General features: G+C 44.6%; 2 protein-coding genes across 4 annotated transcripts in view; one reads left to right on the top strand and one right to left on the bottom strand.

The window, feature by feature from the left end:
- The first annotated feature begins 489 nt into the window (after positions 1–489).
- Positions 490–11216, top strand: AGMAT (agmatinase). Its single transcript, XM_036747251.1, has 7 exons — positions 490–936; positions 3295–3497; positions 5070–5118; positions 6951–7146; positions 8229–8408; positions 9174–9258; positions 9987–11216. The coding sequence occupies exons 1-7, from the start codon at positions 536–538 to the stop codon at positions 10058–10060; spliced, it is 1188 nt and encodes a 395-aa protein (XP_036603146.1). The 5' UTR covers positions 490–535; the 3' UTR covers positions 10061–11216.
- The window catches only part of DNAJC16 (DnaJ heat shock protein family (Hsp40) member C16), a 35867-nt gene continuing 21542 nt past the window's right edge, over positions 10529–24853 (bottom strand). For 2 of the 3 annotated variants that reach the window (XM_036747248.1, XM_036747250.1), the window contains 10 exons: positions 24034–24138; positions 23227–23385; positions 21895–22025; positions 20770–20953; positions 19711–19893; positions 18517–18593; positions 17726–17806; positions 17538–17633; positions 14506–14676; positions 10529–14004 (listed from right to left, as the gene is read on the bottom strand). In XM_036747248.1, the coding sequence (XP_036603143.1) occupies positions 13605–14004; positions 14506–14676; positions 17538–17633; positions 17726–17806; positions 18517–18593; positions 19711–19893; positions 20770–20953; positions 21895–22025; positions 23227–23385; positions 24034–24138 (1587 nt within the window). In that variant the 3' untranslated portion in view covers positions 10529–13604. The remainder of the gene's footprint in view (positions 14005–14505; positions 14677–17537; positions 17634–17725; positions 17807–18516; positions 18594–19710; positions 19894–20769; positions 20954–21894; positions 22026–23226; positions 23386–24033; positions 24139–24853) is intronic. The other variant, XM_036747249.1, reaches the window with a different exon arrangement.

The raw sequence follows: 24853 nt of genomic DNA, 5'->3' as shown, positions 1-24853 counted from the left end.
GGATCACATAGCTAGTAAGTGTCTGAGGCTGGATTTGAACTCAGGTCTTCGTGCTTCAGGCCTGGGCACTCTATTCATGGAGCCACCCTTTTTCAGGGTAATTTAGAAAATAATAACTAAAACAAAAAATAACTCATAACTGAAGAAAATACTAAATCAGGGTGGAACTTTTTCCCCATGCTGGTTCACACACCTCTCTGAAATTTATCTATAGGTCAAGAACCACGTGCTGGAGAAATTTGAATTATCATTGTTATCTTCATACTGGACAGGTGCCAGAGGAACTTGCCACAGTGTTCTTTCTGAGGCCCAGCTTTGCTTCTAACGGAGCTGGGGCTGGGGTGGGAGTGGGGAATGAATGAGCCTTTCTGTTGGCCTTGGAATTCCCTCCCCCACTGCCTTTGAACTAAAGTGGCCCCAGAAGATATTCTCTGTTCCTCTGCCCTTTGAGCAGGACTAAGTTACTGATCAATCAACTTGGTTGCTACAGAGGAAAGCCAAAGGCCAGGAAGGATTTCACCAGCCCCAGGACAGCATGGAGCAGCTCTTCTGCCATGGCCGAAGACTTCTCCAAGCCAGTTTGTGGAGGAATGTCGTCCATGTGAGGGCCTCCTCAGGACTCAGCATACTACGATGGTCAGGGACCTGCCGAACGCCTTTGACCAGGGCCTTCCCCCTGCTCCCATGGGCCCACTCTGGCTGCCTAGCTGGCTCTGCTCCCAGGCTTTTCAAGAACCACCTCCAGTGGTCAGACATCGCAAGCCGCTGGACCTCGGGTGCCACACGTAACATGCCTCCCAGCTCTGAGTTTGTAGCCCGGTCAGTGGGTGTCTGCACCATGATGAGACTGCCCTTGCAGAGCTCCCCTCAAGGACTGGATGCTGCATTTGTGGGAGTTCCTCTAGATATTGGCACCTCTAACCGACCTGGGACAAGGTAAGCTCCCTCGAGAGGCAACAGAGAGCCCAGTGTCCCCCAGACATGGAGTTTGGAGGCTTGGCATGTATTCCAGCTCTCACACTTTCTTAGTTAGGTGACTTTGGGCAAGGCCCTTCACCTTTCCAAGCCTTAATTTTCTTATCTGTAAAATAGGCAGTAACAATCCATTACTGTACTTCCTGATAGGGTTGCTATGAATGAATGAAAGAGAAGCTATTAACCACTTCTTCCACTTGGTGGGACAGTAGAGGGGAGCCTGGAGTTTTAAATGACCTCAGATATTGAGTGGTCATATGACCTGGGGCAAATCACTTAACCCCTCTGGGTTCAGTTTCCTCCTCTGTAGGGGGGATAATATCAGCACCTGCTCCCAGGGTTGTTATGAGGACCAAATGAATTAACAAACAGCATTTTGAAAACTTACATATTTATACAATATTTTAAGGTTATCAAGGCATTAAACATTTGATCCTCATAACAACTTTGGGAGGTAGGTGCTGTTAGGCCCTCCATTTTGCAGATGAGGAAACTGAGGTACAGAGGGGTTAAGTGCCTTGCCCAGAGCCACCCAGTTGGCATCTGAATTGGATTTGAACTAGGTCTTCCTGATTCCAGGTCTGGCCGTCCCTCCACAGTGCACCTCATTTGGATCGGGACTTTAATGGAGTGGGTTTGCTAATTAGTTATTACGGATGTAGAGGTTATCAGAGGCTATGTCAGCAGAGTACTAATCTAGCAGGTCCCGCCAGTTTACACAGACTTGGAACATGGGCTCTGTGACCGACTGACAAGATTTCTGTTTTTGGAGGACCAGACCAGTTGGGTTTGCAGAACCTTGTCACCAGGTTGACTGCAGGGTGATTTTTTTTTTGGTGGCTAGAGCTGCCAAGGCAGAGCAGATAGAGCTCTGGGTCTAGAGTCAGGAAGACTCATCTACCTGAGTTCAAATCTGGCCTCAGATACTTACTAGCTATGTGACCCTGGTTGAGTCACTTCACCCTGTTTGCTTCAGTTTCTTCATTGTAAAATGAGCTGGAGAAGGGAATGATAAACCACTCCAGTATCTTTGCTAAAAAAAACAAACCCCAAATGGTCATGGAGAGTCGGACGTGACTGAAAGGACTGAACAATCACAAAGAGGTACCAAAGACCATCCATTAAGTCATTGGGGGCTGCAATCTGCCCTGGTGAAGGAGGGCCAAATCCTGGGAACCTGACGTATCGAATTGAATGCTCATAATGCAGCCTGAGCTGACACAGCTGGGTCTGTGGCCTTGGTAAAAGCACAATCTCTTCCATGAATCAGCTGAGAGGGATGAGCTGAGGGGGATGGTAACAAGGAGGCAGAAGGGAGATGAACCAAGAGTGCAGCCTGTTAAATACTAGGATTCTCCTTGACTTTATCCAAGCAGACCAATGACTGGCATTAAGCTTATTTATGCCTTGTACTTTTGGAGGAAAAAATCGATGAAGTTTTTTGTTGTTCTTCAGTCATTTTTGTTGTGTCCAACCCTTCGTGACTCCATCTGGGATTTCCTTTCCAGAGACACTGGAGTGGTTTGCCATTTCTTTCTCCAGCTCATTTTACAGATGAGGAAACTGAGGCAAACAGGGTTAAGTGATTTGCTCAGGGTGACATAGCTAGGAAGTGTCTGAGGTCAGATTCAAACTCAGAGAGATGAGTCTTCCTGATTGCAGGCCCAGTGCTCTATCCATTGTGCCACCTAGCTTCCCTCAAAACTCTTTTGGTGGTGGTGGAGGAGGGGGGGGGGTTACTTTTATATTTCTCCTAAAAATTCTTATTTCTGAAAAACTAACAAGCTATACTTCATTGCTGTTTAAAAGAAAATTATTTTGTCCTGCACATATGGGGCACATATGGGGCTTGGTGGACAGGCTACTTACTGGGCCTGGAGTCAGGTAGGCCTGAGTTCAATTCTGACCTCAGACGACTACTACTTATTTGACCCTAGGCAAGTCACTTACCTTCTGCCTGCCTGTTCCCTCAACTATAAAATGGGGATAATATTAGCCCCTACTTTTTGGGTTTATTGTGAGAATCAAGTGACATAATGATTAGAAGGTGCTTAGTATAGTGTCTGGCACACAGTAGGCACTTAATGCTAGCTATTATAATAAATATTATTAATTAATATTTATATTAATGTTTAATTAATATTATTAATAGAAACTATTATTATCCCAGAAGAAGCAGGTCTGGAGAGAAGGGCTCTTCCAAACTGCTTCTGGTAACAGCCGTCTGACTGCTCCTAGAGGCTTTGTGCTGTGACAAGGTCACCCAGGGCCTTCCTCTCCTTTTGCAGGTGATTAATCATGATGCTCCTCTTCTCCCAGGTTTGGACCTCGACGGATCCGGGAGGAATCTGTGTTGCTGAGGACAGTTAACCCAAGCACTGGTGCTCTCCCCTTCCAGTCCCTCTCTGTGGCTGACATTGGTGACGTGGATGTCAATCTGTACAACCTGCCAGACAGCTGCCGGCTCATTCGCGAAGCCTATCAGAGGATTGCAGAGGCCGGCTGTATTCCTCTCACCTTGGGTAAGGGACCACGGCAGTTTATTTTCATATCATGAGGCAGCCAGGTAGGGCAGTGGATAGAGCACTAGAAGTCCTGGATTCAAACACCTGGTCTCAGACATCTACTAGCCATGTGACCCTGGGTAAGTCACACCACCTCTGCCTGCCTTGGTTTCCCCAACTGTAAAAGGCAGATAATAATAGCATCTGCCCCCCAGGGTTGTTGTAAAGATCAAATGAGATCACACTTGTAAAATGCTTAGTGTGATGTAAATGCCAGCATCCATGAGCTAATTTTCTTATAGCTTTGAACCTAGCTGCTTGCCCAGGGCAAGGATGGATTACTGTTTCACTCATTCTGCAGACATAGTGAAACCACATCTGTAGTCCCTGCAGCTGAAGGAAGGAATGAAAAAAACCACTTTTATTAAGCTCCTATTGTGTTTAAGGCGCTGTGCTAAATACTTTAAAAAGAGTTATCTTACTCGATCCTCCCAACAACCCTGGGAGTTAGGTGCTAGTATGACCCCATTTTACTGTTGAGGAAATAGAGGCAGGCAGAGGGTAAGTGACTTGCCTAGAGTCATACAGTCAAGTATCAGAGACCGGATTTTAACTCAGGTGGTGAATCACTGGAGTCCTGGGCGGCAGCGGATTGAGTTTTCACACTAAGTCTGGTACCAAGATGGGGAGCCTGGGAGCAATCAGAATTGGAATCGAAAAAGAGAGAAATGTCATTCATTGTCCTACCTGGGAGTGGGAGGATGACAAAATTAAAAGAAACTCATGGGTCAGTTGAGTTCTTTCACACAGACGGATCTGGGCCATGTGAAGCCTTCAGAAGGCAGATACTACAATCCTGCATAGCCAGGGTTGATTGGCGTGCCTGCTGAAGTCCCTTGCTCAACCTCCCTTCCTCTCTCAACTCCCTGCTGATTTCATGACTGCTTAATGTGACATATTTGTCCCATATGCTATGAGCTACTGAAGGTCCAAGAACATTTTATTTTCCTGGGGAAACAAAAGCCATTTTTAGACTCTTCAAGATGACGTGGAGATGATCTTGAGTGGGTGGGTGGGATTGGGAGGAGTGGGCTTATCCCAGCAGATGCTCCCAGACTGGGAAGACTTTGAGTCAATACCTTCCCCACAGTGGGCTACATGTGTATGTCCCTTCTTAGGAAGTGCCCTCAAGCTTCTCACCTCAGCTTAGGACCTAAGGTGCCATAAAACTGTCTACTAAGGTAGAGAGATGAGCGATCCTGATGGCTTGAGGCAGTGGGGATACAACCCTATGCTTGTATCAGCTTCACCTTTAAGTATTTTCTTGAGCATGGTTTAGTGGGTGGCTCAGTTTCTTTAATGTGCTTCGAAAGTGTTCAAATGGAAGCTATTCCCCTGCCTTAATCCTTGCCACCCCATCATGGAACCCACTTTTACTTCATCTCTGGCTTCAGTTCTTTCATCTTAATGGAAAGGAGCTCCAAATTAGGCACATTTTAACTTGTTATAATCTATGTACTATGCAGAGTCCATCATTCCTCCCTGTAATTCCAAAGGAGGGTGACTTTTTTTCTTTTTCTTTCATTACAGGAGGAGATCACACAATCACTTACCCCATACTGCAGGCATTGGCAGAAAAGTGAGTTTCAGGAGATCTAAAACAAATTAGTTTTTTAAAACCCAGGCATTGTTGGTTCTGAGGTCATATGAGCTTAGGTCGTTGGTTGGGGGTAGGGAAGTATTAGGAGGTCGCCTAGCCAAACACCTGGGCTGGTGGTGTGCATCTAGGATAAATGAAGAACGGCTCCATGAGCATCTGTCATTTGCCAGGCTCGAGTCAGAATCTTCTGGGTCTCCAGAGCACATTGACCCTCTGGTGCATGCTTCTATCTTGTTCTGGCCAGTGTGCTCAGCATTTAAATTTTCCTTCTGGTTTTTCAAGAGCTGGAGTGAAGTATTCAATCTTTAGATGACGGTGAGTTTTATTTGGTTTGGTTTCAGCATTCAATGACAAAGGAAGGACTGAGCATTTAGATTAGGGTGAGCTTGGAGGCGGGGGTGGGGGCGGGGAGGTGGTGGCTCTTTCCTACCCACACAACAGATGGGTTTCTCCTAGGAGAAGCTGAACAGGGAAATGCTCCATTGTCGCCTGGATGGAGAACAGAGAACAAAAGGGCCATTTAGGATCGATCTGTACTTGGTGTAGTCCTGTGGTGTGCCTATGGCCACCATGGGGGTGGCATGGCGTGGTGAAAAGATGGATTGGGGGCCAGGGAGCCCAGGTTCAAATTCCGATTCTGCTACTTCCTACCTGTGTGACCTTCAACAAGTCACTTAACCTCTGGAGCCCTCCCATTTTCTCCTTTATAAAACAAAGGAGTTAGACTAGATAATCTCAAGGCTCCCCTCTCATCTCTAAATCCATTTTCAAACAGCTCTCACAATACAGCCCTAAGAAACCTAAAAGTTCCAGGTGGCAATCAACACATCCAGACTCATTTCTGCAAGCTTATCACTGTCCCCAACCGTGTGATTTGATCATTTGATTAAGGTTTGGGACCAAGAGGCCAGTTGAAGAAAACCAAACCAATCCTGGAATTGTGGAATAGGGGAAAATCTTGAGAGTAGGACCACCTACTTCCTCCTGAGTGAGGTTGAGATTTTTCTGTCCTGGCATTGAAGGCTGCCATGTTCTCTCTCTAGCCATGTATCATATGACTTATTCCCTCCCATGTACTCCCTTGGGGGAAGGCCATTTATCTCATGTATACGCACACGCAAGCTAGTCTTCATTCATGTTGTCCTTCATGCTTGCCATGCTCACCCCTCGCCTCTCCCTCTTGAATTTCTGTACGTCCTTTTAAGCCCCAATCAGAATGCTACCTTCTCTAGGGAGCCTTCTCTAGCCCATCCCAGTGAGTCAATCATAGAATCAAGATGAAAAGTGCTAATCCAGAGGTGTCAGCCATGAGCACGAGGCCCACCACACTCCCAAGTTTGACCAGAACCAGATTAAAAGATAAATGGGAAATATTTAACAAAATAAATAAAAGTGCAATAGCACAGATAACACTCCATTTTAAAACTCAGTCAATATGTGGCTAGCTTATAGTTTAGTGGCCCCTTTTTCTATTAGTTTGACACCAGCTGGTCTAAACCCTTCATTTTATAGAATGGAGGCATAGAGGGGTCTTCAGTGACTTGCCCAGAATCACAGAGCTAGTAAGTAGTTGAGCCTAGGACCTGAACCCAATCTCTTTAATCATCTTTCTCTACTTTAGCCCTCCCATAGGATGCTTCATTCGCCATACTTGGATGTGTTTATCATATATTTACTTTTATCAAAGTTATCCGTATGTTATATTCTCCTACTAGACTATAAGTTCCATGAGGGCAGGGACTGTGTGTTGTCTAAATTTTCTATTAACCCAAAGACATGACTCTCCCCTCTGGTCCCTCCGCTGTCCCTAGGCATGGTCCTGTTGGGCTGTTACACGTCGATGCCCACACAGATACAGCTGACAAAGCCTTGGGAGAGAAGCTCTACCACGGGACCCCCTTTCGCCGCTGTGTAGAAGAAGGACTCCTGGACTGTAAACGAGTGGTGCAGATAGGCATCCGGGGATCTTCCATGACCCTGAATCCCTACAAATACAATCGAGACCAGGTGATGGACTGGACAAGAAGAGTTCTTCTCCCCTTCTCTCCCTAAAACTTATGTAAGGTGGTGGTCAGGGCTTGCTTTAGTCACGAAGCCTGGAATGCTGGGGCTGACAGACTGTTTTTACCAGAAGTGTTACACGAGACATAGACAAGGATGCTGGCCTATGGGATGAGAAACCACATTTTGGTGGTGAGGAAATAAGAAGGGAGGCGGGTGTTAGTGGAATGGTACCAAGAATATTACCAGCTGCTCCCAGGAACAAGCTAAGCAGCGTTTGACGGGGATGCAGGGACCCCAAATGCATTTCTTATATACAAGATGGGACAGTAGCCTGAGGAAACATGATAGGAATTATTTCATTCTAGGGAGAAGTTTTTAAAGCCCAGTCATGACAGCTTTATTAGTGTTTCAACACATTCTGCCAGGTTGAGCTCACATGCCCTCTCTTCCAGGAAGTCCCTTTCCTTGTCCTTGGCTGTTGGTGATCTCTCCCACCTTAAGTTATATTTATCAAAAGACAGCCTAACATAGGAGATAAAGAACTGACCTGGAAAACAGGAAGCCCTAGGTTCAAGTCCCTTCCTCTGCATGCTGGCTGTGGGACCAGGGCCAAGCCTTTTAACTTTTCAGGGCCCCACTTCTCTAAAAGTTGCAAAGCATATGTAGATCTGCATTGGTAAAGGGAGTTTTCTATACCAATTAATTCACAGGTCCAGTCTGGAATCAGTTCAAATGTATCCACCTACTCAGGAACTCGATGGGGAAAAAAGGATTTTATTTTCACCAACATGTAACTGAAACTTAGCATTTCATTTTGTTTAATGCTTGAAGAATAAATCAAAAGAGCCATTCAGAGGATGAGGAGCTGCCCAGTGTGGTCTCTGGATGCCTTTAGGGGTGCTCAGTCAGTTCGATAGTGACTGATTTTTGAGTGGGGACAGAAGGAAGGGAATAGCGATAAAACAGAAAGGGACTGGAAAAACTCCCTGGTCTCTCCCATAACAGCAGCAGAGAAAGTCGTTTTCCCTTCTCTGGCTTGGGAAACTCTTCTGTTCTCCAGAGATCTTTAATTTCACCCTCTATAGGGCTTCCGTGTGGTCCTGGCTGAAGATTGCTGGCTGAAGTCGCTAGTTCCGTTGATGGGGGAAGTGAGGCAGCAGATGGGAGACAAACCTATTTATATCAGCTTTGATATCGATGCCTTGGATCCAGCTTATGCCCCAGGGACGGGGACTCCTGAGATTGCTGGCCTCACACCAAGTCAAGTAAGGAGGCTCTGAAAGAATAAATGTCTCAATTCTCCACTTCAATAGATGGCTGCAGAGTCACTCAGCTTTGAGTCAAAGAATGGAGACCTGGGTTCAAATTCTGGCTCTTTCACTTGCTGCAGTAATATGCCAGCTTGGACAAATAATCACCTCTCTGGGCCCATTTCTTTATCTGTAAAATGAGAGGGTTGCTGCCAGCAGAAAATGCAGTCCTGAGCCTAGTACACTTATAGCCCTCCAAAATGGGGCTCCTGTTTTTCCAGTCTTTCTCCTCAGTTCCCTTCATGCACTCTGTTCTAACCTGGCCACCTCCATGCCTTTACAGAGAGGCTTCCTGTCTGAATGTTTTCCTTCCTCTCCTCTGCTGTGCAATCTCTCTAGCCTCTTTCACAGCACAGTTCAGGTGTGACCTTCACACCGGCCCTGATTTCCCCAGGTATTAGTCTCTAAGTTGCTTTGTGTATACATTGCCCTGGTAAGACACAAGCTTCTTGAAGGCGGGGACTTTTGTTCATGTGTTCTCTCCAGGGCATCTAGTGGACTGTGAATTATCTTGGACATTACCTCCAGTTCAAAATCCATTTATCTCTAACACTTGGGCAGGGGCGGGGTACTTCAGGGACCAAGATTCATTTGGGACTCTGTTAGAAAGCTGTAGATTGGACCTTAGAAGTCACAGCATGAGGTTCACTGAGGGGTTCACTGTGCCTGACAGGCTGAATTCCTGTTTCCTTACCTAACATGACTGTTTACCTTGCTTAGGCCTTGGAGATTATCCGTGGATGTCAAGGCCTGAACGTGGTGGGCTGCGACCTCGTGGAAGTCGCGCCTATCTATGATCCTTCTGGTGAGTATGGGGACAAAGTCACAAGTAATGGCCAGGCCAGAGTAGTGTTTGGTCGGTCACTTGGGATACGTGAAGTTCTCCTCATTCAGTGAAGGGAACATTTCTAATAGTGAGGCAACGCAGCTTCTGATCCTGCTCCTTGCCAACGCAAGCTAATTAACCCTAACAAAACCCCTGGGAGAGAGTTAAATATTATTAGCTTTTCCCACCTGTCTGTTGAAGAAAAAGAAGCTAGGCCTGCAGTTCTGTGATAGAGGAGCCAACCTGCTTTAATATTTTATATTTCTGCTTTAACATTTCACTGAAAAGCTAACACTTGGAGCAGCGGCCTGCATTACCGAACAGGCTGCTTCAACAGCAAATATACATGACAGATGCAAAAGGCCTCTAGGTTTAGGGCCTGGCTCACTGAAAGAGCTGATGACATTATATAAGATACTTAGGACAAATTTTCCTCAGGAAATTTCTCTTTCTGGATTAAAAAAAAAAGGGTATTCCAACTGAGCTTTTAAATACTGATGCTGAACAAAGGAGTAGCGACTAAATCCAGTCTCGGGAAGATGGATGTCATGTAGTTGGGAGTCCTAAGGGAGGGATGGACAGTGGAAAAAAATTCCTCTTGGGCATGTGGTCCCATTCTCATTCTAAAGCTTTTGTGAGAGGAGTTCCTTGGGGGGGGGGGGGGGGAAGCTGCTTAGCAAATTCCCATGGGTCTTCTTCCTTTTCAGGAAACACAGCTCTCCTGGCAGCCAATCTGCTGTTTGAGATGCTGTGTGTTCTCCCCAAAGTGAAAACTGCCTGAGCTGTTCCTGGCTTCTCAAAGGGAAAGCTCCTTATCAGAGTGGACTGGCCACAGGGCAGACAGGTCCTAGTAAGTGGCCTAGCTGAAGCGCCAAGAGGACAAGTTTTTGCCAAGCCAAATCATGATTTTCTGCTAAATGTGTCCTAGGTATCTGACTTCTAGAAATAGCAAAGTAAAATGGTCATTGATATAATTCTTTCCAAGGACATAGTTACAATTAAACAAAAATTAGACAAAAAGATGGCTTTGCACCGGGAAGTTACTAAACCGATTGGGAGTTTGCAATTACATCTTGGACGTAAGACCTGCAGAAATGTCGGGCTTACAAAGAAAGGAAGAGCCGCCCATGAAACCAGCCCATGCAGGGGGTGCATGTGACACCTGCGGTCATGGTGAGGGGAGCCACTCTGTTGCAGCCACTGTGATCTAGGCTGCCATCGTTACGATCCAGGAGCTGACCCAACATCATCACACATTAAAATAGTTTATTTCAGTTTCCAGCCTGTAAGTCTTAAAAGGAAAATAACATCGACATCAATGCCCGTTCACAATACAAAAAACAAACATAAAAAAAGACAATTTGCTAAATAAGTTATTTGTCGCTAAGAGTATCAAAAGTGCAAAATGTTCACCTTCCTTTCAGACCTCCCTCCCAGGGATGACCACTCCCTTTCCAGACTTGCGTTGAGCTGACAGCCTGCTCGCCCCAGCACCAGGGGTGGGGGGCGGCGCTGCTGACTACAGCCCCGTCAGGCTGCTCTCCAACATCAGGGTTTGGCTGTCAGCTACATTTCCCTTCATTGCAAAGATACTTTGCTTCATTTTCTAAGAATTTTTACTAAAAAAGAAAATAAAAATAGGACCTCTGTGTGTGTTCCCCATCCCTAATTCCTACCCACACAAGCCTACTGCTTTTCAGCTGGGAGCCCCTGCACACACGTGTGGCAGTGGTAGATGGGTCCAGACGGCATCTGGGAGGGAAGCTTGATGAGGCAGAGGCTGTGGTTGCTGGGGCTGGGGCGAGAGTCTGAGGGTGGTTAGTGACAGGGAGCTGGGCTCACAGTATTATTGCTCTGCTCAAGTTCACGGCTTTGAAGACTGGGAGGGCAATGCAAACAGGCATCTTTTTTCGGAATGAAGCAATGTTCTGCACAAACTTGTTCTGGCTCAGCTGTCATGCTTTTATGTATCTATTTTCAGCAGAGAACACACTTACACACAGCATCCTTATCAACCAGGAACAAAGAAGCCAACGTTGTAAGTTCCTCCATCAACTTGGTCATACCTCAAAATTCACCTTAAATTAGAAAGCTGGTTTGAATAAACAATTCATCCTTTATGCAGGTGCCTCCGAAACAAGGGCAAATAATATCAGTTGAGATGCATCTTTGGAGGAAAGGCTTAGATTATCAAGGGGTTCGGTTTGAAAAGAAAAAAGCAAAACCCATATTGTACAAAAAGAAATCATAAACCCATAACCATAGGATGGTAGGACCGTTCTAACAGACCTTAGAACACAGTGTCAGAGTTGGGAGGGATCTTAGCAATCATTTACCAAGTCCCTCGATTAAAATTTTTCTTTTAACGTTACAAAAACCCCTCTCCCCAAAAAGGACTTCTGGGGGAGCTGTCAGGACTAGCACCTTCCCCAGCAGCGGCTCCAGTCCAAACACAGTGGCCTTGTCTTAGTAGGAGTGGGGCTGAAAGTATATCTGGCCACTTGGTTTGCATTGTCTACACAAGGCAAAGTGCAAAAAAAGAAGCAGCAAGTTTAGGAAGAGGTTTTTGGTTTTCAGAACCTAAGGTGAGGAAGCCCATGCAAACAGGAATCAAAAACAAAAGCCCAAGGGTGCACTGGAGCCAATTTTCTTGTGCAGCCCTACTCATCCTAACCAGGCGGGGCTGGGGACAAGGCTGAGCTCGATGGACCACAAAGTCCAAATGCTGACTTGGTTGTTTCTAATGCTCCAGCTCTTCGTCAGCGGGTCCCAAGACATGGGCTGCCAAGGCTACTCAAGCATTTCTTGGAGGATCAAGGGGAGAGGGAAGCCTGGCACTGGGAAGAACCTTGGTTTAAATTATTCACCACTTTACCCCTGCAGGCACTCACAATGTAACTACTTCTGGGTTATTTTGCAGTCAAATAATAAAGTCTAAAGCAATTATAATTTAAAAAACGCACGTCATTTTCCTACAAGTCCTGTCTCTGGTTTCTGCCTTTAGAGATGAGTAGGTCATGCTGACATTTTCAAAGCCAGTCAGCCTTCGCCTCTCCTGGCAACTCTGTCCTTAAAGAAGGGGTCAGCTCTAGCACTGTCCCATCTGGAGCCAAGCAAGCACTGGGGTCAGGCAAGCTGAAACAACTGATGATTTCAGTTTGACCCTGAAGCTGCAGAGCATGATTGTAAGTTAATATGGAAAACAGCTGAGATGGCCCATCAAAACAGGCCAGAGGCTGCAACCAAGCATCGTCTAAATGGGTTGCTACAATTAGAGTGGTTCCACCGGTGACAGAGATTTTGACAGCACTGTGGGGGCAACAGAATTAAAAAAAATAAAATCACTGACAAATTTTAAGTTCCTTGATGCAAAGAAATGTCTGTTGTCCTAACGCTGTGCCCTGGGGGTTGAAAAGATTCCTTCGCATTGACTGGAGACAAGGCAGGAGTGCTTGACTTGGGTTCTACGCATCTACTGGCTCATGGCAGCTTGTCCCTACATCTGAGAACCCAACCAGAGGTTATGGCTACTAGTTAAGAGAGTGCCCTACGACTGGCTGAGACAGAAAGGCATCTGAAGACAATAGACGTTGCAATGGCTCAGAGTGGCCGCAGCTCTCCCTCGGTGTCCCCCTCACCTGGGCTATGGGCTGAGCAGGTGAGGCTTGTCCGGATGCTTTAGGCCACAACAAGAACATGGAACTGCAAAGTCTCAGACACTTTTGCTCTTCCCTTCCCCTGGAAAGAAAAATGAATGCACATGCAGGGCCCCTGCTCACGCCTGTCAGTGCAGGAAAGACAGCTCACAGTCTGCTAAAGAGGGATACCCCCAAATACACTCCTGGCCACTTCCAGGGTGCCCCCCCTCCACCCTCGCCCCAGGATTATTGCAGGCACTGAGGCAGGAGCACAGTGGGAGGAGGACAGAGAGGGATGAGGACGGAGGGGGTGTGTGTGTGTGACTACCTCTGCCCATGAGCTTCATAAGGTTCAGTCCTCTCTGAGTCATTGGGTCTCTCCACAGAAGAGACAGGACAAAGTATGGGAAGCACATGTGGTGAGGACACAAGAGGAAGAGAGAGTGTCTGCTTTAAATAGTGCGGCATCCAAATGAGGAAAAAAACCCCAAACATTTTGGTACAGAGAATTCAACTTGTGGTATATTTCACTCTTAGGTTAGAGCAAGACAAAGGGAGGATTCTCCTAGACACTGTCTTAGAAGAGTATCTAAAACCTATTGTCTGTCTGGTGTGATGGTCTGGACAGTCCTGCTTGTCTTCTTACGAAGTCTCTGGAGGGGCTGAATCTCTTTTAAAAAAATCCTCTCAGTCTAGTTCAGGCCACGATGGGATATAGAATCTCTGTAAAGAGCCTTCCAAAAGGCGTTCCATCCATAAGGACAGCTTGCTTAGTTTGCCTTTGATGGGTTTGGATCCAGAATTACAGAAAGGTTTCCCTCGGGTCTCGCCCAAATGGAGGGAAGAGTCAAGGTCACTACTAGAACCAATGGTCTCCTCGTCATCTACTGTTTTCTGGGGCTTGAAAAGGCAGAAGTATTTCTTGTGTCCGTTCAAAGCCAGGACGTAGCCAGTGTAGTCACGCTCCAAGAAATGCCTATCATACTGGTTTGGGATGGGAGCAGCATCCTGGGCAAACTCTAAGAGATATTCCAGCCATTCTCGGTGCTTATCAAGACTCAGGAAGGAGAAGTGAAGGCAGCTGCTCCTGCGGGAAGAACAGCAGCCAGGTGAGCCAGAATCTACTTAGACTCACCTGTGGACAAATGCCTTCTGCTGGGGCAGAGACCCAGGAGAAGGAGGGGCTCAGAGGGCCCTGACCCAGGTTGGCTCCCTCTACCACAAACCTATCCCTGGGTCACTTTCACTCACCATTTCACAAGAAATGAAGGGTAAAGTTTCTAGTAAAGGGCCCAGAACGTTGGAATCTTTTCAATCTCTTGGCTCAATCAAAGCAAAAGAACCTGAGGCCAAGGCTGAAAGCAAATGCCCTTTCTTCTATGTCTGATTGTACCCATGGGTCTTGGGTACACATGAGAGGGATTCCACTTCAAATCCAGGCTTCGCATTTGTGTCTGGCTTGGATTACCCAGAGGGCTCCCAAGTTAAAGGGCATAAAAGGGGGAAAAGCCCAACAAAACTAACCCCTGCTCCAACGTGGGCATGTGGATCTCTCTCCCTGCCTTTCGCCACACACCCCGAAGCTTACCCAGTGAATGTGTACACCTCAAAAGCAAACTTCTGAAGCAGGCTGGTCTTGGTGGAGTTAGACAGAATAAGGACGACGTTCATGTGGCCTGGCCTCAGTCGCACTAGGTTACTCGTGTACGTGACGTCGGTGAGCTCAGTCACCTCCACAAAACCTTTCTTGGGAATTCTGCTGTGGAGAAATATCAACAAGTGAAAAGGTGGCAGGAGAAGGCTGTGGCTAAGGCCTCAGTGATTCAGAGATCTCACAGGCCAAGGGTGGGCACTCCCTGCTGTGATGACTGAAGGGATATCAGAAATGCTCCAAAACTTAGTGGACTTTGGGGTGGCATTTTCCCCAAGTTCCTCGCCCTTTGGTCTGAGTCTCTCTGAATTTAGCTAAGTTGGCCCTGGCACAAAAGACACAATCTCTCCATACTAAAGTAGTCCTCTGATGCCTGATCAGATTGTAGCGGCGACTATCATAAGCCCAAAGTGTTCTAGTAAAAACTGATGCTACCAAAGGTCTACAGTAGCAAGATAAACAATGGAAATAAGTGGGAATGAAGGAGGGATAAGCACTTCCAGACTTCAAATTATACTACAAGGCAGTACTCATCAAAATTACTTGGTATCACTTAAAAAACAGAAAAGTAAACCAGTAAAACAGATGGGGCAAGGAAAATCATTAAAAATCAAACTCAGTGTTTGATAAACTCTAAAACATAAATTACCTGGGGAGGAACTCTCTATTTAACAAGAAATGATGGGGAAAATGGTAAAGCAGTCTGGCAGAAATTAGGTTTGAACCAACTTTTTTGCATCACATACCACAATAAACTCAAAATGGATACCTGACTTGACTCCAGAGGGAGAAACCATAAAAACAATCAGAAAAGAGACAAAAGAGCCACAGGTAGGAAGTGAGTTCTTATGCAAAAAAGGGATAAAGTTGGCCACAAGAAATGAAATATTTAATTGCGAGCACAAGAATTTGAAAAGTTTTTGTGTAAACAAAATTAAAGCAGCTATAACGAGGAGAATAGCAACAAGGGAAGCAGTCAATTGAGGGGTGAAAACCTTCTGCATTTCTTACAAGGATCTGATATATAAGATTTCTAGGCAACTAACAGAAAGATATAAGACTAAAAGCTATTCCCCAAGAGACTAAGTGGTAACAGGATATAAGCAGCTTTCAAAAGAACTGTAACAAATTATAACCACATGGAAGAATACTGCATATCATTAATAATAACAGAAATGCAAATAAAAACAACTCAGGTTTCACATCCAATCCAGCAAATTGGCAAGGGTGACAAAAGATGGGAATAGTCAATGCTGGAGGAGTTCTGGTGATGGTGTCCTAAAAAGCTGCCTCCACCCCCAATATCTCAACTTCTTCATGTTTCTCACAGAAACTTTCCCCAACAGAAACAGAAATACACTCCACCACAAAAGCCACACCCATGTAGCCGCAGACAGGACCACAACAGCCAGCCAATCAGAAAGCAGCACCACCAGGATGTTAAGCAGGATGCCTGACCACCAAACTATAGAAGGAGCTTTCCCTAAGATGATGGCTGCGCAGTAATAGTAAAGAACTGACCTAAAGTAAACTTATGGCGTAGAGCAGTTTATGATATCATTATTATGATATATCATTATCATATATTAATGCCCCTCCAAATGGGTTTTCCTTTTTGCATTATGGGAAATCGCATGCATAGTTCCACCAAAGCTGAGACCACTCCCCTAATTGCCTAATCCCTTGATGAACCCCTCCTGCCTTTTTAATATTTGTATTTTCTGTTGTGTAATCAGCATCATATACTCTATAAAACTGCGTGTCTTGTCTTACTAAAATTGCCAGTTCTTTCTTGGAGCTCAGCCTGCTTTCTGAGATGTGTAATTCTCAATAAATCCCTTTACTTGGTTTGTAGATGGTCTGAATCTATGAATTCTTTTGAGATGACCCCATAACACACCACTAAGCCGCAGCACTGGAAAGATAGGCACACTGGTGCTTTGTTGGTGGAACAGTGAAGCAGTATAACTATTTTGGAAAGCAGCTTGGATAATTATGCAAATAAAGGGACTAAAATATCCATACTTTTTGACCCAGAGAACCCATTGCTAAGAATAAGGAAATTAACCCAAGGAGGTTAAGGAGCCCCTTTAAAAAGGGGCTCCATATATACTATAATTTTTGTAGCAGCATTTTTTATTGTAGCAAAGAACTGAAAACAAAGCAGGATGCCCACTGGTTGGGGAATGGCTAAACATGCCACAGAATGAGGATATATTGGAATGTTTACTATGCTGTAAAAAACAATATGATGAAGACAGAGAAACACGGGAAGGTTTACATGAATTGATGCAAAGTGAAATAAACAGAACCAGGAAAACAACATACACAATAGCAACAACGTGACGAAATGAATAAAAGCAGAAAATAATCCAAACCAAATATAACCACTAAGCCTGAACCCAGAGAAAAGCTATGAGAAAGTCCCTCCTTGTCTAGTCGAGGGGTCGCTGGGCTGAACCTCTGTACAGCACGTCAAACTTGAGCTTGGTGGGATGCTTTTCTTCCTTTTCTATTGTTTTATGGATGGTTCTCTGGGAGGGAAAGCGTAATACACTGGGAAATATAGGTAACACAAAGACAAATTACTGCAGTAAGATTGGTTTAAAAGAAACTAATGAAAACAGGTGGGAATGCTAATTAATTAGCCAGCAATCCTTTCAGGTTAAGGATTGGAGATGTGAATAAAATGCCTCCTCAAAAAGATTATACCAGTTTATATGTGTGCACATACACATGTACATTTATATACACACATGTACATATATCATGTGTATGTACACTGCACGGCTTTAGTTCACTCAAAGCAGCTCCCAAGATGTGAAGCTGCAGGTGCTATGGAGGTCCCTATACCAATCAAACCACAGGTCCAGGATGTTTTTTAGATCTGCCAAGAGGCCAGGGCTTCATCAGTCTCAAGGTGCTATGCCGATGGCAGCTCATGACTACGAATGACTTTATGCTGCTACCTGCTGTTCTCTTTGCTGAAGCAGGTCTCAGTCTTCTCAGTCTTCTCACTGACTTCTTTCTCAGGAGGACGTGACTCTCGCTCCTCATTGGAATCACTAAAGAAATGAAGAAAAAGGCTTTCAAATTGAATGGAGATTGGCTGCAGAAATACTTCAAGGGCAAGGCCAGTAAACGTCCAGGTACTTGCCTGAAAGCTTGAGCAATGACTGTTCCAAAAAGAATGAAGAGAGCGGAAAAGATCAAGGACAGAAGGGGCATCATTTCTCGCCTGAAACAAGATTGACAGATGGGAAAAATAGGTTATACTGAGTGTTTTTTTCCTTTCAAAAAACCAACATGATGTGGCTTTTTCCATTTCTAATGCTTTTGTCTCTTTTGTCTTCAAAAACTTTACTTTCCCCCCAAACCTCTAACTCAAAGGTAGCCATGACATGAACTCTGGACGTCAGGAGCAATATGCAGAATTTATTAAGTATAAACCTATGAAAAGAAGTAGGCACTCGATAAAGGATGAAGTTAAACATCAGGAATAACTTCCCTACAATGAAAATGGTTTGTTTAGATACTGAAAAAGGTTAATGAATGGGCTATATGACTGGTTTTCTGTAAATCCATGGCTAGGACAACTTCAGTATAGTCCTCTGTGAAGGCTAGGGATGAGACAAAGTAGAAGCAGCCTTGCATATTTCTTTCCAGTCTTTTGATAACATGATCCACCCATAATCATTCAAGAACAGAAATTTATCATTCAACAAACATTTGGGTGCCTATTTGCTTAAATACTATACATCTATCCCTTAGGCCACTGAGCAAGAGGGAAAGGCCCTGCTCTCTCCTGAAAACTCCTGAGTGTTCTCGCACCTGTCCATGTCAACAAGTGCTTCTCAAAAATCATGGCAAGATGGAATGTTTCTTCCTGAGAAAAGCAGTGTTGGTATTAGCACAGGAACAATCATTCAACACAAACAACTTTCCTACCAATTGTTGTGAAGGACACTGTCCCAGAAGTCTGAGAAGTATTCAGAAGTGGAGTATATCCATCGGAGGAAAAACACCTAATTTCAAAGGAAAGAACAAGAAATTAGATGGTGATTGTGCTTCTTCTGACGGACGCACAGCGCTAAGGCCGCAGCTGTGTCAGATATTATGGAATAATACTGAGGATGGCATTCTAGTTGGAAGTCTTTGGTTTCACTTCAGTTAAAGACCTAACCAGTATTCTTTGAACAGAAGACTCAATTTCCTTGGGGTGGTGGTGGTGGGGGGGGCAGAGAGGCAGAATTTTGATTTTCTGAAACAAGACTTGTTGTTTATGGCTAACAGTTGGCTAGGTTGGCTAAGGGTGAAAATTTCTATTTAATTAAATTAAGAAGTATCTCTCTGCTTACCTCTCACGAGAATGAAAGGGGAATCGTTAAAGAGGAGATGATTGGTTTAAGGATGCTGTTTCTCCAAGTTTGTACCAACCATGATATTACTATTATTCTGAATGGTAAAAAAAAACCAAAAACCCAACAACCCAGCAAAATCTAACCTTAAGCTAGGTACTTTTATTTTATTTTGCTATGGAATTTTATCTTTTGTTTTAGAGTTACTAGAAAATCTAAGTGGAAAGTGCTTGGGAGAGAGAATTCCAATGAGCAAGAGAAATTACTTGACTGGACCTCTCTCTGAGCAGGAATGTTTGTATATGAATAAATTGTTTCTGAAAGACTGTAGCCCAAATGCCAAGTACAGAGTTGTTCTTCCACATTCTAAGCTCAGAAAGAAGCCAAAGGCTCTTTGGCCTCAGCACAGCGGCCACCAACTATTAACAAACTTGCTGCATTAGCAGTCTCCTTTCCTAATATGGAGCCCTTGCTCCACCTTCCCATTGACCCTTGCTACAATTATGATCATGAGAACAGGATGAACCCAGTCTTCTGTGAGCTCTGGGAAGTAGTAGGGTAGAGGAGACTACTGGAAAGCTGGCTCTGACACTGCCTAGCTGCTTGGCTATGAGGAAGCTTGTACCTTGGCAAGCTTCCATTTCCCCATTGTTGAAATGAGGGTAATAATCTTCACATTAGCTACCTAACAGGGTTGCTGTGGAGAGGGTATTCTGGAAATCTTTGTAGTGCTAACACACTGAGAGTTATTTCACATGAATTATCAGGGGCCAGTGATGCTTACAGGAGCAAGTTCATCCACCAGATCAAGTAAGATGGCCTCCGAGGAAAGAAGAGCTGGGTCTCTTCGTAGCTGATCCAGATAGCCCAGAAGGATAAACTTATCCTTCTCGCTTCCAGTCCAGGGATTTTCCAGAGTTTTGTACACCACCTTCCCAGCTGTGTTACGCCTTTCTAAGATAGAAACCTGAGCCACAACCAAAAGAAAAAAGGAAGTCTCAGCTATGATGATGACAACCTGCTTCTTTGGGGAGGTGCTGGAAAAACCAGCTAAGGGCAATTATGTCATATGGGTTCTCAAAAGATAAAAGGCAAAAGAAAAATATTTTCTCATCCTTCTGTCAAGAATGTGGGCAGGATCAGACAAGAGCCAGCTGCTCTGTTCTGTCTGTCCTAGAGATGTCATTTCTGGGGTCTCTGAGACAAGAGCAGGGAAGCTCAGGATTTGGGAAAGGATTTCACACAAGTACCACAATAAAGCACTCAAACCATACAGAAGGCTGCTAAGGAACATATAGCCCCTATGTGGAAAGGGGGGTTCTTCCCTCTGCCTGACATGAACTGGGAACATGGGGAGGTGTTGTCCACGATGGAGTGGGCTGTCCTGCACAGGGAGGGTTTCCACCTTCTCAAGCTCTTGAAACAGAGGCTCTACCCCTTGCTAGGATTCTTGTCCCTGTGGCAGGTTGGACGTGATACTCCCCTTCAATGTCTACTCCAGCTCTGGGATTCTAGGTCTCTATGGCAGGAACTTGTTGCTAATGCACAAACAGGAGAGTAGAAGGAAAGTGGGGAGAAAATCTCTAAGGCCTAGTGACAGAAGAAAGGTTTTATCAAGAGGAGTGGTGATGAGGCTCTATGGAGAGAGGGGCTAATGCCCTTCCTTCCCTATTGGTATGGAAAAAGTTTCTCATGGGCCAAGGCCTCTATAACTAAGGCTTGGGGTAGTCAGAGAGGATGGTGAGATGATGAAGGGTGAGGTCTTAAGGGTTTCCTAAAATATGATCCCTAAACCATGGGAACCCAGCACACCTCTGACTAGTCAATGCCCCACTTGACTCACCGCAGATTTCCCCTGAAATGTTTCACTGCTGGGTAGCAAAGTGTTGGCAAACTCCTGCTGCCGGTTGCTGTAGACATGCACAAACCTCACTGTGTCCTGGCTGTTCGCCAATGCAAACGACAGGAAAGCTTCAAAATCTGGATTTGATTTTGTTCCTTCCCGAATCAGCAAGAGCACACAGTACCTACATAGCACCAAGAGAAAGCAGGCCATGGTCAGTCCTGGAATCAATGTGCAAAACCACCTTCCAGGAGGTGAGTCTTGGGCCCATGAGCCCATGACCAGTGAGGAAACCAGATAGCATCTGAATTACATGATCTAAGAGGGCCTAAGGGCCCAGCTCAAGAGCTACCACCTATAGGAGCCCCACCCATTGTCAGAAAACCCTCCCCTATGACTTTGGTATGTACATTTGCATCTATTTATCAGTTTATATGCAGTTTGTTCTTGATAGAATCTAAGCTCCTTGAGGACAGGGACTGTCTGACTTTTGTCTTTGTAGGCCCAGGGTCTAACACACAGTAAGTACTTAATAAATACTTGCTGAATAAATTAATTTCCCACTCAAAAAGTCAGCAGGTTTTGCAGTATGAATCCAGGTTGTATTCAGGAAATTTCACACTGATGAAAGAAGGTTATTAACTCCCCACTGCTTCCCCAGAGAGGTTCTATTTTTCCAAAGCCGAGTCATTCCTTTGAGCCAAAAGCCAACGCAACATTTAATAATCTTTTTCAAATCATTGAATCCTAGTTAGGTAATTAAAGTCAATTTAATTAGACAAACATTTACTAAGTGCTCACCGTTTTCAGAATACTACCTCTCTCCTTAGCCTACCTTTAGTCTGTGCTCCATTCAATCAGTCACAAATTTGAGACAACAGAAGTGACCCCACCTCAGCCTTCAGACTACGTGCACACAATTGTTTTAGCTTTTTTCTGTATGCCTGGCTTTTGAACCCCTGATCATTATTCCTACTGTATCTGAATTCTTTAAAACCACATACATCCTGTGAAAGCTATGGAGCCCTGCACCCTAAGCCAGGAAAAGCCTGATGGGGTAGTAGATATGAGACTTCCCTTGGTCCCTTCCCTGAGTCCTCAGCTGCAAAAGCCTCAAGATCTTACTTCCTTTGGCGATGAGACCTCTTTACCGGGCACAGCTCATGGAACATCTTCTGGCTGGTGAGCCTGGCCGCTAGGAGGTACTTGTTTTGGGAGACGAAATCTTCGATGGTCTGTTTCTTCAAACCCCGAGCCTAGAGAAACAAACCAAAGAGCAGTGGGCTTTTATTCCATTCTCCTGCACCAGAGAGCAGAGGCTTTCCAAGGCCTGTCCATTCACAGGCAAGGGATCTCAAGGACAGAGAGACTCAAAGATCAGCTCAGGGCCAGAATGGAAGCTCTGAGTGACATGTGGCTCACCAGAGAAAATGTCCTCCTGCCAGACTGATGGATGCAGCAAGGTGTGCAGTAGTTAGAAATCTAAGGAATACCAATCTGGTTTTTGTGGTCTCTATGAATATTGGATCTTTTGGGAATATGGGCTTGTTAGATTTGCTCCTAATTCTGGATTCTGTTACAAACTCTCAATGGAAAGAAGTATAGCACATATATAGTATAAAGATCAAGGATTTTGTTCACTGTATTTCCCGCAAAGAAGAAGCAAGCTCTTGAACAAAACCCTTGAATGAGCTGGCTATACAAAAGGCTGTTTTAAAATTTTACGTATCACTAGGCATAAACATTAAGAACAATTCATACTTATAGAGCACTTTACAGTTTATAGGGCACAAGGAATATGAAATACCAGTAAAAAGTAAAGCAAGGCAATTCTCATACTTGTTGAGAATTAGTAATTGAATTAGAAATCATGTACAGGACTGCGCAGATTAATCTCCTTTAAGAAGCCAGAGGGAATGAATGAAGAGGGCACAGCTGTCCAAGGATCTAGCTAGTTCTCTAGCAGGAGAATTTTTGATGTAGTTTAAGTTTTCTTAAGGACTAAGTATTAAGCCAGATTAAATACAGGTAACTGTGAAGTTAAGACTATGATTAAATCTTTATTTCCTTATAAAGGCAAAATTTCAAAGAGGTTTGCTCTCTCCTCCTCACATGCTATATCTGGTTTCAATATTCACATCACCTGAGCCTCTAGTTGACAATCAGAGGGCCTCTGGACAAAATGAAACCTCTATGTACCTATATGTAGGCAGCTAGGTGGTGCAGAGGATAAAGCACCGGTCCTGGAGTCAGGAAGACTCATCCCAAGTCTGGCCTTGGACACTTGCTAGTTGTGTGGCCCTGGGCAAGTCACTGAAACCTGTTTGCCTCAGTTTCCTCATCTGTAAAATGAGCTGGAGAAGGAAATGGCAAACCACCCCCAGTACCTCTGCCAAGAAAACCCCAAATGGGATCATGAAGAGTTGGTCACGACACAACCACCACTACCACCTGTACCTGTACAACATCAGCTGGCTTGTCTATATGTTCCTTGAAGACCAACATGGTAGGAGTGTAGATGTTGACATTGTATTGACTTGTCATCTCTTGAGTCCCTCTTAAGCCGACATATACGTATCCAAATGACAAGTAATCCTTGTAGGCAAAAGCGATCAACTGGTGGGGTATGACAGGAAAAAGGGGAAGCGAACAGTTAAGTTCTCCATCTGAAATCAGACCTGGAATTGCTCCCCTTGCTGCACGGCGTTTAAAGCCCCACTAGGTTTCCATTAGCTCAGTGTGCCAGACACAGAAGTAAGGGCAAACTGAACTCCTGTTCACAAACAAGGCACAGAATCATCTTGCTTTCTTTTGGCCTGGGGACCAAGTAACCTCTACGGAACTTCCTATTCATTTTTATTACTCCAGATTCAGGCCCTTGGGTTCTTTGGGGAGGCCATAACCTTGCTAACTCTTTTGTTATTAGTTTTCTGTCCATCTTTCCCAGGTCACAATGTTTTGACCCAGCCAACCCTAAAGCTCAGGTTCTTAGCATCTGTGTAAAGAAAACATACAAATCAAGCAAAACTAGAACAAAGCTAGGAATATTGGTGGCCATATTTTTCAACTTGAAAATCTTTGAATGGACCCACAACTCATTGAAATAAGACAATCAGAAGAAAAGGAAGTGACGAGGAAATTGCAGATCTCCAATCTTCCCACGTTCCCCAGGGATCAGCTGGCATTGACTACAAGGACACCCTGGCTCAGTCTCACTACACAGACTCCTCCTTTCGCTAAGCCTGGTGGTGGCACAGAATGTACCTTGTACAGCAATGGTGCCAGTGGCATGTGGTCAAACAGAAGGACGTGAGGCTTGTTTTCTTGCTGCCAGCCAGAGAGAAATCGGATGTAATTTTTATCGGTGACCTTAAAATTAGAGGAAAAAAAAGAAAATTAGATGTTTGTTTTGATCTTGAATCCTTGATAGTGGTCTTGAAAGGAGAAAAAATTTTAAGTATGTTTAAAAGAGTTGTGAAAATGTAGCCAACAGATCTTTCCCTCTTACTACTACAGCTATTTAAAGAAGCCGGGATCTTGTAAAATCATTTTAAAATCATAATCCTTTCCAGAACAATTATTGGTCATGTCACCGAACTTTGCTTCTTTCTCTAATTCCTTTTTCTATGAAGGCATTTATTCAGCATGCACAAAATTCCTAAAAAAAGGGAAAGGGAACCTGATTAATGACAAGAATGTTTCTAAAATAAAGCATGTCAGTTTGGTGGGAGGTGACAGGAATGAAGAGCAAAGCTTTGCACATTCAGACCTCCCTCTATATCCCTCTGACAAGTTTGTTATAATGAGCAATATTTGGTGCCAACTCAGAAGCCCAAAGCTGGAAGGGACCAAAGAGGCCCCAGAGTCCAGCCCAACTCTGAACAGGCACTTCCCTCTATGCTGTCCCAGATAAGGGGTTATTCAGCTTCCAATGAAGGGCCTACATTTCACTTCTGAAGATTTCTCAATGTTACAAGTTTTTCTTTATATTGAGTTAAAAATTACCTCTTTGCAACTTAGTGTCATGTCCCCCCACCCCCAACTCTCAGCCTTATTGTGTTTAGCTGTGTCCCCTAGGGTGGAG

This window comes from Trichosurus vulpecula, chromosome 2 (assembly GCF_011100635.1).
Source record: "Trichosurus vulpecula isolate mTriVul1 chromosome 2, mTriVul1.pri, whole genome shotgun sequence".
Classification (NCBI taxonomy): Eukaryota; Metazoa; Chordata; class Mammalia; order Diprotodontia; family Phalangeridae; genus Trichosurus; species Trichosurus vulpecula.
The sequence above is the reverse complement of the archived record's forward strand: the minus strand, read 5'-3'. Positions and strand labels throughout refer to the sequence as shown.

Coding starts and splice junctions, on each gene's coding strand:
- AGMAT (XM_036747251.1), top strand. CDS start 536: ATGGAGCAGCTCTTCTGCCATGGCCGAAGACTTCTCCAAGCCAGTTTG. Junction 937..3,294: donor TCTAACCGACCTGGGACAAG/GTAAGCTCCCTC, acceptor CTCTTCTCCCAG/GTTTGGACCTCGACGGATCC. Junction 7,147..8,228: donor ACAAATACAATCGAGACCAG/GTGATGGACTGG, acceptor CACCCTCTATAG/GGCTTCCGTGTGGTCCTGGC.